General features: G+C 36.3%; 1 protein-coding gene across 1 annotated transcript in view; it reads right to left on the bottom strand.

The window, feature by feature from the left end:
- Positions 1-275: 275 nt before the first annotated feature.
- FAM76B (family with sequence similarity 76 member B) overlaps positions 276-14,233 on the bottom strand; it is a gene marked incomplete at its 5' end in the record, with an annotated part of 14,175 nt that continues 217 nt past the window's right edge. The window contains 8 exons of the mRNA XM_025197894.1: positions 276-2,922; positions 3,718-3,819; positions 7,158-7,293; positions 7,954-8,034; positions 8,176-8,223; positions 10,410-10,600; positions 11,841-11,996; positions 13,758-13,816. Of these exons, the coding sequence (XP_025053679.1) occupies positions 2,833-2,922; positions 3,718-3,819; positions 7,158-7,293; positions 7,954-8,034; positions 8,176-8,223; positions 10,410-10,600; positions 11,841-11,996; positions 13,758-13,816 (863 nt within the window). The remainder of the gene's footprint in view (positions 2,923-3,717; positions 3,820-7,157; positions 7,294-7,953; positions 8,035-8,175; positions 8,224-10,409; positions 10,601-11,840; positions 11,997-13,757; positions 13,817-14,233) is intronic.

Here is a 14,233-nt window from a genome sequence, read left to right as displayed (position 1 = left end):
TTTCTTCCCCGCTCTTCTCAATTAAAACAGTTCCATGCATTATCACTCTATGCTTTATAATAGAGACAAGAGAAATAATCTGACGTGTATAACTAAAACAGTGAAATTATTCTGTATGTAATTACTGCAGAAAGCTAGCATTCTGCATAATAAAGCCTTCATGATTTTTCTCAAAAATGGGACTAACACTGAGTTTTGGTTAATTCTGGCACTGCAGATGTTTAAACAAAGTATATCTCTCAGAATAATATAGAAATGGACAGGTTAGTATTTTGACAAGCTTTTATTGTGAAATACTGGATTTAGAAAAGGTACAAAATGTCAACAGTCAGATGTGTGCCAGTACAGTATTTCAATAGTCTATACATGTGGACAGCTGAATATCTTCACTGCAGAATGCATATTTAGACATACTATCTAAAAGGGGACTGCAATATTCACAGGCTTAAAATACATAAATAACTTGAGTCAAAATGGCCATCACTGGTCAATGCTAATCAACATCTGAAAACAGGCTAAAAAGCACAATACAGTACAACATATCTCCTTGCAGATCCACATTAAAAAGAACATCAGTTCCTTATGTCAGATATTCTACAGCTCCAGGACACCATTTGTCAGAACTGGGATTCAATTTACTAGTTTACAATCTTTAAAAATTCAAGTTAAAAATGAGGTTATGGAATAAAAAGATCAGGTATTTAATTAGAACTAAATACTGTGAAGCCCCTAAAAGTTTTTAGCACTGGGATTTATAAACCACAAGTACTCATAATATTGAACTTCAATTTGTTTTTTTAAAAACTTCCTATTGCAGCTTACACAGGTTTGAATAAGTCTTAAGACAGTTCATCAATTTGATGTGCAGTTTTGAATTTGTTTTAAAAGCAAACCCACTAGATGTGGGTGGCCATTAAACCAGAAAAAATGGTATCAAAATAGTATTCTGAATTAAAGAAATACAGAAAAATGCCTATATTAAAAAAACAAATCTCTCACACAAACAACCCAATAGGATAGGAGCAGCACCTTCTATCCTAGCTGTATTAGCAAGTTTAAAGAACAGTATTTATAAACGTACAAAGTTGACTTTAGCGTACAAAAAACCCTACACCGTAGGAAACAAGCTACCTTAATTTTCCAATTATTTATAAGTCTGTGTTTCCGCTAAAATATGTCTAAACCTCTGTGAATTTGTCCACAGCTTAGTAGCAAGCGGGTGGAGAGCCAGAGAACTTCAGTCTAGTTCTCCAAACAGCTGGGCATCACCCACAATTAAGTTAACTGAAGTGCAAGAAGTTATACTTTACCAAAAAAAAAAAAAAAAAAAAAAAAAAAAAAAAAAAAAACAGCTGAATTAGAGATATCATCTGACAGAAGTCTTTTCCAATTTATGCTGGTTCTTAGCTTGCTTTCTCCAGAGACCTCCATCAATGCTATTTTATATTTAGTCTAATTCAAATCCTTGTGTTAAAAGTCAATTGGTAACAAAACTAAATCTGAACTGATGTAATTTATAAACTGAAAAATATTTATCAGTTTTGAGATAATATCCATTCCCTTTATTAACTTTACAGTTAATAGTTACAGTTTTGGCTACTGTTTTCTTGGTGTGTATCTTTACTATGCAAAATATGTGAATCTAGCAATTAAATTGAAAAGACCACCCATAAGTTACAGCTAGCACACTTAAAACATTCTGAACATTACAGTTTTAAAAATAAGATATTGAGCTTTGCTATATCACTAATTCAGAAAGTAACATTGGGAGCATGTCTGCTGTGAAACTGAAAAACTAGGACTGAAAACATTTTTCCAGATGGAAAAATAAACAAAACCACTAAAATTTAGTGAAGCAAAAAACACTTTTCTCTATTTAGGAAGTGTTTGGCATGAGCAGCACTAGCAAGACCCAACACCCCCCAATGACACAAGCTAATGTTACCTAAAGCCAATACTCACTGCCCATCAATTAGCTAGTTCTTACTGCTGCTTCAAGCACTGTACTAGCAACTTTGATCTTTGTTTCCGATTCCTCTGTACACACATTTATATATACATAAACATCTATTAAACATGATTTTAAAACAAAAACCTTATGTACAAAATACCAACATTCCTATAAATAAACAGTTGGAGAAAGGCACTTGCAAGAAAAGTCTACAGTAAATCTTACAAAAAACACACTGCCTCTGATACTGTACAATAGATCATTTTTCAGCAAATCCCTATCACAAGAATGTAAAATGCTAGTTACCTGTTATGACTAAGAATATAACTGTTACAACTGTATTTACATATACATTATGTCTTTTGAGCCTCACTTAAGAGCACCATGATTTCCATCTTACTTTTACTACATTTTGATACAAAGTAAAAGAACAGTTGCCAGAACCCAATGTTCATATCTGTATTTCAAAAGAGGGATCATTGTAGATTTATAAACTGGAAAATGAACTTTTGGCTGAAGTTAGCATATTTTAAAGGACTCCACTGCTGCTTTGAACTCTTTAGAAAGTACACCTATTTTGTTATTGCATGTTGTGTTTTAAAAAGAGCACTGCTATATTACCTCTCTGCAATTGTTTAATACTATTGCTGGCAAAAAAGTTCCCAATATCAAAAAAATTAAAAAAAAAAAAAATCTTCAAGCCAGTTGAAGGATCTAATCTGAACAATAACTAAAAAAGCTGCATATTATAAAAGTGTGTAGGAAACATGCCAACTAATCTGGTGTGCAAAAATATTTTTCCACTACACAGGATTTTAAGGGCTTCACAGAATTACCCAAATTTACATTGAGTAGTAACCCCCACATGAATAGCCAGTTCCTCAAGGAGATGTTAGTATACTCCCACTTTTATCAAACTTTTTACCCTTTGACAATGCTGCAACCTGTTTGAGTAGTTCTCTGTTTTTGGCCTGTAATACAGATAAAAAGAAAGTTTTATAGAAATGCTCTCCTGTTTAAACATAACAAAAGCAATTCTGCAAAATCCTAATAGTTTCCATTCCAATATTATATCCACTAATGACATGGCATGGAGACACTGACAGCCTTGTGAATTTACAACAACGCCACTACTCAAAAAGCTGTATTCTGAGAATAATCAAGGATATAATGGATGACATTTTCACCAGTGTATGGTATCTACAGCTACATTACACATTTTCCATTAATTTTACATGGTAGATGGATCGCCAAACTCCTTGTACCACTTTGCAAAAGTCAATATATCTATTTTTTGCATCACAGAAACATTTGTTCATTCTAAAATGTACAAATGAATAGGTTCCAGTTTTCTTACTGCTCAAACAGTTGCTTTCAGTGTGGCTTACATCACTGTACTGAATGCAAACTTACATGGTTATGCTAAGTCATTAAGTCAGATAAACAGGTAAATAAGCATTCCACAAAGTGGGAGGCATGCTTCGAAGAGGCAGAAGCAAGCTGAATCAACTGGTGGGTAAGGACAAGTCTCAAAGGTTTTTACGTTTAGTTCCAAAGACATACTTGTACCATGTCTTCAGTGTTAACTCATACGGAGAAATATACCTGAATTTGCAGATAGCTACAAACGACTTAGGAGAGTGAACGATTGTATGAATGTTAAGCTGGATAAAATAACAGATCATTATTCAATGTTTAAAAGTATTTAAATAAAACTAACTCTTAAAATGACACCTTTAACTTAAACTATTTTGTAAAGTAATTACCTGTAGTTGTTCCACAGTTTCCTTGTGTGCTTTTTCCATACTGTTCATCTTTGTTCTCAAATTAGATTCCTGGTATTGAAAGTCTGCCTTCAGCTCCGTCAACTAAAAAATACAACAACTTCTATGAGGGTTTCCTGGAATGCTGTATTATAATTATATTGTTTTTAACTGTACTATTTCACAGGTCCATATGACAGGTACTGAAGGCTTCAAATTGACCAGCTAAAGAGTCTCAGGGGAAATAGGTTCATCGTCATGTACTTTTTGTGATATCAGCTCAATAGTGTTAAATTTTTCATAAAAGAAGTATTTTAGTTCTGCTGTATGTGAAATAATTGAACACAGATGTCTGTATTTATTTTGCTCAGGAACTGGATATGGGGTCTAGCTCCTCAACAGCATTTCTAATATTTGGTCACACCAATTTAAAGTGCTTATCCATACTCTCAGCTACAAGACTGCTTTGCAAGTCCTTGGCTGCAACATGTCACATGCTTCTACTAATACATAATTAGCATAACACATTAACTTGTGACACCTCCAAAGATATGATAAAAGGATTCCTTACAGTAAGGCCTTTCTCACCTATAAACTGAAAGTAAATTTCAGTGGATCCATAAAATAAATGCAAAAATCTAGAACTCTTGGTTCCAAAATGATACCTTTTATTAGACCAACTGAGAAATTGCAAAAAAATATCTTTTCTTTTACAAGCACCGAAGTAATGGAGAAAAAAACATGGAAAACATATACGGCAAAGTTACTTGTTCCTGGGTCTCAGATCCTGAGCACAAGACAGGCAGAAATGGATCCTCTAAATGCATTTTAACTCTCAAGTGCAGTAGACAGAAGCATAAGCCATTTTGGACCACTCTGGTCAGATTTATCAGGAAATGAAGCCTCCACAGAAGCAAATAAACCAGAAATAATAAAGTAATTGAGATAAAAAAACAATTAGCTTTCTGAAAAATTAACTATCCTAAGAAAGTTCCCTTCTGACCTGAGTGGAGCTGAAAATCTTCTGAAAATTGCTCTTCTGAATATAATGATTACGTGGGATTTTTAGAGTAGAACTTTTCTGGACCTGCCTGCAAAACCCAGTTGTTTGAAAGCAAACGGATTCCTGAGACAGGAGGCCCTAGTTCCTAATAAGCTGCAACTAATGTCCACACTGTTATCCATCATAGGTAAGCTTCTGCTTTGTCCTTCAAAGGCCAGCCCTTTTTAGTCTAGTTTAATATCCTCTTTGCCCAGGAAGACAAAGTAGTTACTAGAGGTGCACTGATAGAGATTTGGGGGGCTGATACCAGCTGGAGGCAGCTCTCCATGCTGCCAGCTCTGCTCCCTGCTGTGCTGCATGAAGCACGGGCATTTATTGGCCAAATTATCGACCCAACAAGCCGATATCCGATATAGACAATTTTCTTTATATCGGTATCAATCCGATATCGGACCAGTGCATCTCTAGTAGTTACTGAAGTGAGGGGTAACAACCCATTGATAAAAACTGACTGGTATTTTCTTATCAGGACTGATGTGATCCACTACTCTTCACTCGGATAGGGGACACTGCTGGTAGCAACCAAGGAACTATATACTTCTTAGCGATCTGAAAAACAAATTAAGTTAAGGCATCCGACATGCTTCCAGCAAGCGGTTCACACGCGGTGGAAAGGCATGGTTGTGCAGCTGGATTGAAAGAGGGAAATCCTGGTTAAGTGTGTAACTACCATGCTTCTCTCAAGAATCATGGTAGATATGCGAGCAAGATGTGGGCCTTGAAGCATTGATGAGGTCTCAAAAATAATGAAACACTGTGCTAGGAAGATTAACAGCAAAAAGAGGTATGGGGGTTGTGCATATAAGAGCAATTTTTTGTGTCTCAAAGAGATGACATTTGAGTGTAGCTATTAAGCTCAAGCTGATTTTGATGAAAGGTCAGAAGCAAGCACTAGAGGTGCTACTGCAATCTAGAAGACCCTTGCATACGTTACTCAAGATACTGACATATTGTTCCTAGAGCTATCCCTCTTTTGAACTTATGAAAACAGGAATGTCAAGAACTTCAATGTGAAGCTGCCTGGGGATTCAGAAGTGGTGATCTGAAGGGCAAGTAGTTTCCTCCAAATGACTCCTGATGACACTTTTTGGATGAAGTGCCTTACTGATGAGCCAAATGTTAATACCATTAAGCATTGGTACTGAAGGCTGAAGCAGGATATTTCAAGGTGGCAATGACACCTTGTTATTGGGCTTGGGGCAGCAGTTCTAACACACCAGTACAAAAATGCTATGTAGAGGAAAAAGCTAATTCTTGCCTTTATAATACAAGTAGAGCCTTATTTTTTTTGATCATCCAGCTACATTTTTCTAATACAGATATAGCTATATAGACTAGACCTGATGATTAATTCTCACCAAGAGAATATTGGATAGTTATTGAGAACCTGGAACCAATGAAATGCAATACTAACAAAATATTTTAAAGTATACATTTTTAGTAAATGTTTAGCTACTGTGTGTGATCATTCATCTTTAGTTATTTGTTTGTTTTGCTTTAGAAAGAACAAAATTCACCAAAACATTAAAGCATAAGTGTTCTGATAAATATCTTACTCCTTTTTGGAAATCAATGGCCACTAAGTTAACCATATATATGAAGTGAATAGATGAATATCAATGTCACTACGGATAGATGAATATCAGTATTGTTAAGTGGGACCAGAGATTAAACTCTCCACGGTTTTAGTGAAAATTGCTTAATCCAAGATGCACTGCAGAGGGATTACATACTAAGACCAGTGACCTAAGAAGAGCTAAAATGCCTTTAAATATATCAGAATACAATAGGTTAAACTATAAAAAATTGAGTTCTTACCTCACAAAATTAAGTTGCTAAGAGTGCTTTCCCTATAAAAAGGGTACAAATGCAAGTTGTGTGTTCACTGCGGACAAGCAAATGCAAGAATAAATTTCCTCCCACTGCCTTTTTTGTATGCTTCACCAACTAAAGCACATTTAAACAGGCAAGTCAGATTCTTTTCTGACCTGTGGCCTCCTTCGCTAGAAAGAGAGAATGAACATTTTCTGAAGAGGCTATCAAAAGCAGTAATGGTAATGATAGCTTTTATACAAACTTGGTTCTGTTCAAACTGTTTCACATTAACCATTTAAGATCGTGGAATGGCAAGGACTTTCAAACAGTAATCCAGACCATTTTAGAATGAGCTATCTATGTTTAAAAGAGTCACATAGCTTTTATGATTAGAATTTAAAGATGTGATAGGGGTGTGATACCTATGCACAAAACAAAAATAAAAATATTCCAAATATTGTTTTAACATTCACACACAACTGTATTTTTTTTACAAAAACAGTTATGAACATAAAAGATACAAAGGAAATTCACCAAGTTCTTATTAACCACTTTTATCTTTTACCTTTTTATCTTTCTCTAAGATGGTTTGATCTCTTTGCTGCAGAAGACGTTTCAGTGACATTACTTCTTCTTTTAGCTGACTTATGAGGACAAAGTTGTCAGTTCCCCCACTGTCTGCTGACTGATTTATAGAGCTACTAAAAGTAAAAAAAAAACACAACTGTTACTCACATCAACCAAAAATGGCATATTTTTCAAAGTTCAAATTGCATAATTAACAATTCCACAAACATCCTTAAGGACTAATGCAAAAAAAGTATGTACCTGACAGAAATGGATGCAACTGGCAAATTACCTTACTAATGGCACACATTACATACACCTGCAGAAATATAATTGAGTATTAGCTTTGAGGGGGTCAAACACTTCTCAATTGAAGCAGCCACTTTTTACATTTATTCCCACTGTTGGTCAGAGACAGCATAAAAGTGTAGTCTCAAACATTTAGGTCCAAAAACATTCTCTAGATATTAAGTCAGTTTCAAGCAGCAGGTTCAACCCTGCACGCAACTGAAAAAACAGTTTTAGGGAATACCATTTGCTTGGTGACTGTGGTCTTATACTCAAGTTTTACTTAATTTTGCCTAGAACACCTCAAAAAGCAAGAAACACAGTGCCAGTTTTCTACTCATAAAGCCATTCAGCTGACTGACGGCACTAAAACATGCAACCCACAAGTTGCCTGGATGGACAATTCCATTTTTCACTTTTTATTCTCCAAGCAAAAGTAGCTAAGGGCCATAAACCCAATGCTCTACTTGGTTGAACTGTCTCAGTTGTAGAAAATATAGCTTTACCTATCTCCATTGGATGGCTTGGATTCCAGTTTGGGTTTTTTCTTTGGAGTTTCATTCTGAATAGCTGCAGAGGATTTATGGCTAGAATCAAATACAAAAAAAAAATGTAAATTTAAAGCAGTAGCATTGCATCATACAGCAGAACTCCAAAACCCCCAAAACTTTCAATAAAAACTGTAAGGCAAATTTACTAAATTATTCTGAAATGGTTAGTGTATTTACCTCTGTTTCCATAGTCCCTGATCTTGCTCTGGACTCAGGCTGCCTATTCTGAAATACATGCAATTAACATACAGTTAGCAAGAATTCAGCTTCCAGTCATTGTAACCAAACAACATGCACATATTCATTTTTAAGTTCTGACTAGCAAGCAATATCTAGGTCTAGACAAAGCCCTGCCCCAATCATTTTTAGAGGAACTTACTGATTATTCATGTGTTGTTAGCCAGTGACCAAAGCATCTATTAAATCACATTTATGATTATGTTTTATTGAGATCAAAATCCTTTAATTAAATGTTGTCATAAAGAACAAGGGGCAGAGTAAAGGTTGACAGTAAAACCTTAATATTGGCATTTCTTAGTTTTTGTGAATTTGACATTGCTCCTTTAATACTTGACAGAGCAGAACTACTTTGATGAGTACATTAAGTCATTTGAAAGGTACAGGTAAAAGCAAAAAAAGTAGTTGGGTTCATGGTGCAACCCAGACCATGGCACTGAAACAAAATGAGCTCTTGTTGAGCACAGTTTAATTCAATACACAGTTTAAACTCCATCCCACCCCCAGCATGTCCACTGCTCTACTCGTGGGTAAAAGTTGGGTATCTTGATATGGCTGAAGTGGGCTTAAAACAGAAACTGCTAACACAAGAAAGTGCCAGTCCAGTGGGGCAACCACTTCTGTGGCCATCTGCCCAGAAACACTATAATATAGAATTCCAAAAACATGTATACATTCTGCCATATGTATAAGTCTGTTTAAAAGACAAGTTACTTTACATTGTTTTATCTACCAGATGCTTGCTAGGTCTCAGGAAATAAGATTTGACCAGTTATATCTTAAATCAAAAAGGATGTTCAGGAGAAGTTAGGCTTCTGTCCTCCTTATTTACCTGCCAAGTCAATTTCTCCCTCAAATTAGACGGATGAGAAGGAATAAAATTATTTTTTGTAAAGGAAAAAGACTGTTTTTCCAATTGTCACTTTTGCTTTTCATTTTCAAAATTAGCCCATCTTATTTAAAAGTTATCCCTACTCAAAGCAGTGTTTGATCATAAGAGGAAGCCGAGAAAGTTATAAGCAAATTAAAATGAGAATTAGAATGAAAATATTCAGGTGGGCTTCACTAAAGGAGTCATTGAACAATATGCTGGAGTACATAAATCTAAGAAATACAAGGAAAGGAATTATAAAAAGCTCTGAATTTAAACTAAAGTGTTATCTGTAGTTATGATGATTCATACCACAGTGTACTTTTAATATGGTAGTAAAAAACAAAAGCAAGATACTCAGAGAACCAGCCATTTAAGGCTAACTAGGATGTACCTATGGCTGTAAAAAGACAATTAAAAAATTAGTATGCTATTTAAACCACAGCAAGATCGATGCAAATATTCAGAAATGTTGCAGGAATAAATTAAAATAGCGAAAAGTATTGTAAGAATGGCCAGATAACCATCAAAAGCCTAACTTACAATAGCACTGCCTTGTTGCTGATTGGACAGCACCTCATAAACTATCAACAAGACTCACATGTACTACATTGACTGGAGAAGAACTCTTCCTAAATTGAAGGAACAAAACAGAAGTAAAGTGTTCCTAAGAAAAGTATTTTCATTAGCATTTAACTAAATTACTCTTCTAGATCTACAGGCAGTTACATTATTACCTGGTAATTAGGCTACAAACAGGATCTGCTTTTTACTGAATTATTTCTCATCTCTTCAAATGATGGGAACATGGAGATTCAAAGATCATGTCCAGACGAGTGCGACTGTGTGGTATGTAGCACTGCAGGCCCGTCTGTGGCGTGTCCCCCTCACGCCAAAATATTTGATTTCCACTTTCAATTCAGTAATTGAAAGTTGCTGTTAAGTGATGTTTAAAATTTCCTGAAATATGACCTCACTACTTATCCCATCAAGTAAGAACCTTTTAGAGAATCAGAATCATCGGTGACATGTTGGGTGGGGGGGGCCACGGGTGAGCGGGGAGGGGGCACATGCCCTCCCGAGATTACCGCGCAAACGGTGGGGCGCAGGGCTGCAGTCGAGCCGGAGTCAGGGCCCGGCCACAGTAGGGGCAGCGGGGTGGTACAATTTCTGCACTGACCACAGGGCTGCAACCCAGTCACAGTCAGCACCCAGGAGCAGTGGGGACAGCACCAGTGGCACGGAGTTGTGCCTCCCCACCCCCCGTTAACAGTTACACTTTACCTCTAATTAGAATACTTACTTGTGATGGCTGCTGCTGTGACGGTGATGATGGTGGTGATGGTGTTTTGAATGATGCTGATCTTTCTCAGTCAGAGATGAGGATGATGAATTAGAATGTGAAGACCCTAGACTCTTTCTCTGTTCCTTTGTCTTCTGTAGAACTCTCTTGTAGGACAGTGTGCAGAGCCAACATAACAACTTTCCATCAACCTTTTTGGGGAAAAAAAATTGCAGTTAAGTAATCATGCACTAGGTATTAGAAAGATAAGTTCAATATTCAAGAGAAATCATTGTGATTCTGGTATATGAAGTTCACTCTTTAATGTACAGGATGTTTACTCTGCTTTTTCTCGACATTGTACGTTACACTGCGAATTGGTTCTACCAAATATAGACACATACTACATATTCCAAGAACTGGAAAATTTTGCTCTGAAGCAGTCACTTTTAGCTTAGGTCTCATGTGGCCATGGAAGCTTTTTTAACCCAAAGCAGAATAAGAAATGCTATATGAACCTGGTCCAGTCCTCTATAGTAAATAAGGAAAAATGTCTTTGATGGCAGTGTTGTTTTCAACCTGAAACAAAAAGGGTTATCACTAATAAAAAGACACCTGTGTGACTAGATTGACACAAGAGGCACAAGGCAGATGAATAGGGACTACGTATTAACATCTTATTACTTGGGCTAACTTAACACTTGGAGGAACACCAGAGTTAACTGCTTTGTTCATCTCAACTGATCTAATCAACCCACTTATTACTTCTCTTAGCAGCCTTCCCCACCCTCCTGTTTCTTTTCCTTCTATATATAATCTTGTCTTTCTGCCAGTCCATTCCTAGCATCTGATGGAACAGGCTGTTGCTCACAAAAGTTCATATGCCTCTCTGAACCAATCTGTTTTAAGATTCTACATTGCCCTATCTCCTGCCTAACTCCATACTAACTTGGCTAGCCATGTCTATGCACTTCTGAGAAGTTAAAATGGACAGGTCTACTCAGAGCCATAGGAAAGGTTAAAAGGAAGTCTTGAAGGTTGATAGGAAAAGGTGGAAATAAGAAATTCAAGTTACAGAAATGAAGTATTCAAGGCTGTGGGAAGTAGGGGGAAAAAAAACAAAACACTCGCACTATTCCATTGCATTAACTTTGTTCCTATACACCTGTCAAGGTTAGATTATATTTTAGAGTTGGCATTAAAAAAATTTAAAAAAAAATAGATTCTTTAAGAGCAGGTTGGTCAGCAGAGGAGCTGGTATCCAGTCTTCATGGATCACATATTTAATTCAAAGTTTCATGAAAGGTCCTTACATTGGAAAAGTAAATGCAATGCTCTTTACAACTTTTTGATGTTAGTGAAATTCACCGTTACTTTTAAAGAGAGAAGATTTTCAGTCATACCTTTTGTTTTCATGTTAAACTGTTACAGTTCAATAAGGACAATGCATACCTTCCTTCTTCCCTCCTCTTTTCGATCAAAAGCACATTGCTGCTTGCACTGTTCGCATGTCTGAGGTGGTCCATATTTCTTTTCTGAGTTTGTGCAACGTTGACATTTTGTGCCAATAAATGCTGCAATAATATTACAGTACTGACAAGGCTTCGGCTGAAAAATAACAGAGAAGCAGAATTAAGATCAGTATAATAAAATTCTTCCAAGAAACTACACAGTTGGCCCAACAGAAGATATCACAAAAAGACCCTTGCCTCTTGTACTTTCCCTGGACCATCATGACTACAACACTCCCACCATACTAAATTAATGTTAGTATTTTAAAAAATAAAATGGTGTTTCTAAGCTAATAAATATTTCAGGGATCCTGCTTTAAATATGAAGCATTCCAACTAGCATTACAATCCATTTTCTCTACACTTTTTTTCCATTAAAAGATGCCAGCCAAAGTGGGGAAAAATAAACACTTGTGTACATGTTCTATGAAAGAAATGCCCAATTTTGGATGACAGCTTCTTCTTCTCTAAGTACCAAATCAAACTTTTTACATTACCAAGAAATAAGAACCTCCCCCACCCCAAAAGATCTGAGGAGACCTAAGGAAAGACACCTGATACCTGACAGCTTGTCCAATAACTCTCTCAAGCATATAGGTGATGCAGCGTAAGATACCAGAAAAATATCTCTGCCTCACAAAAGGTAAATGGTCAAATTAATATTTTTCTGACTGGTTTTGAGAACATCCCAAGCCCTTCAAATATGCAGGGGGTTGACTGCTGCAGGCACGTGTTTCCAGGTTAAGACCTACAATCCCTTGGGGAACAAAATAACTCTTCTGATAATTGAAGGTCAATTGATTTTAATCTACATCACAAAATAAAGCTGATAAACATATGGAACTGGGAACTAAAATTCCCAGTTTCTAAAAATGCCATTAAAGTTCAGTTTGCTTTGAAACAAGTTCCGCTTTTAATAAAATGTTGCTACAGGTGTTGGCACATCTGTATTATACTTGGTTTACAATCCCTTAGGACTTTCAAAGGACATCCTGTTTCAATTTACAAAGTATTAAGCAGATTACATGATGAGAGCTTTTATATTTAACTTGTCCATTAAGTTGTATCTTATCTACAAAGTACGACTCTAGTTGCACAGTTTATAGGATCTAAGCACTTGTTTCACAAAAGAAATGCTTTTTATTATAGTGAATCTCAGCTGCCTCCCCACAATGTCTACATTGCACTCTGACAAAAATAGTATATCAGAACAAAGAATTACCCATTATATGCACAACTTCTTTAACACAGATCTAAGTGGCAATTAAAGGTAAGGAAATGCAAATTAAAATTAATTTAAGCCACATTTTTTTTTTAATAACCCTAGTGTGGTCACCTTCATTTAAGAAACATTAATGGGTGTTATATACTAACCCTGCTCCACGATCAGATTTTCTCATTAATCAGATATTGAAGACAAGGGACAGCAACAGCAGCCCCTAGATATAAGCATTTCTGTTCAAAAGCTTGGAAAAAATGATGCATGTGCAAGTGTATACATTCAAGGCATCTACTTAATTATTTGTAACTACTGAACTTGACTGCACATTTCAACTCTTGAAAATCCTGCAGGGGAAAAGTGTGCCTATTTTAAAAATAGCAAAAGTACTCAGCTGTTGAAAGTATAACTTTTCACAAGATTTCTCCTGAATAGAAAGCTTCATCCCAAAAGACTCATTTTCCACAAAGTTTTATGCGCAAAAAGTGCATTTACAACTGAAACTATTTTAGACCCTGAACTAAAATATTCAACTGTGCATCATAATATCAAGACACAGGCTGTCCCTTGCACATTTATTGTATTTGGCTGGATAATGGGACTCTCGCATGCCTTTTTGAGAATAAACTGCCAACTCACCGTTCCAAACTGCTTCACGTTTTGGGCACATTTCTTGCATATTGTGTTAGTTTTGCTAAAGAGAAAATTTTGCAAAGTTGAATTCAACAACAAAGATGTATTGATTCCTTACCAGTTATTACCAAACATGCATACAAGCGCATAAAATATTTAAAATATCACAAGTTCAAACTAGCCAAGTATACAATGCGTTTATCTTCTTGCATCTTGCGCTGAGCAAAGTGGGAAGCAAATTACTGCAGCTATAGCCTGGCAAACTTTTTACCATTTACTTTAAACAGCTTGTATTTTCGCCCGTGATGACCAGTTTCCCTCGCGGCAGGCATGCGCGATCAGAAAAAGCTGCCGGCTGCTTTCGGATGCCAAGTGTCACCCATCAAGCCCCGTTTCTGAACTCTGGATTTTAATCCCGCTGACGCGCGAGAACGTTTTAGCCCCTGACTCGTGTTTTCGGCCTGTCCCCATCTCCTGACGTG

This window comes from Alligator sinensis, unplaced genomic scaffold, assembly GCF_000455745.1.
Source record: "Alligator sinensis unplaced genomic scaffold, ASM45574v1 scaffold116_1, whole genome shotgun sequence".
In the NCBI taxonomy this organism is placed as follows: domain Eukaryota; kingdom Metazoa; phylum Chordata; order Crocodylia; family Alligatoridae; genus Alligator; species Alligator sinensis.
The sequence above is the reverse complement of the archived record's forward strand: the minus strand, read 5'-3'. Positions and strand labels throughout refer to the sequence as shown.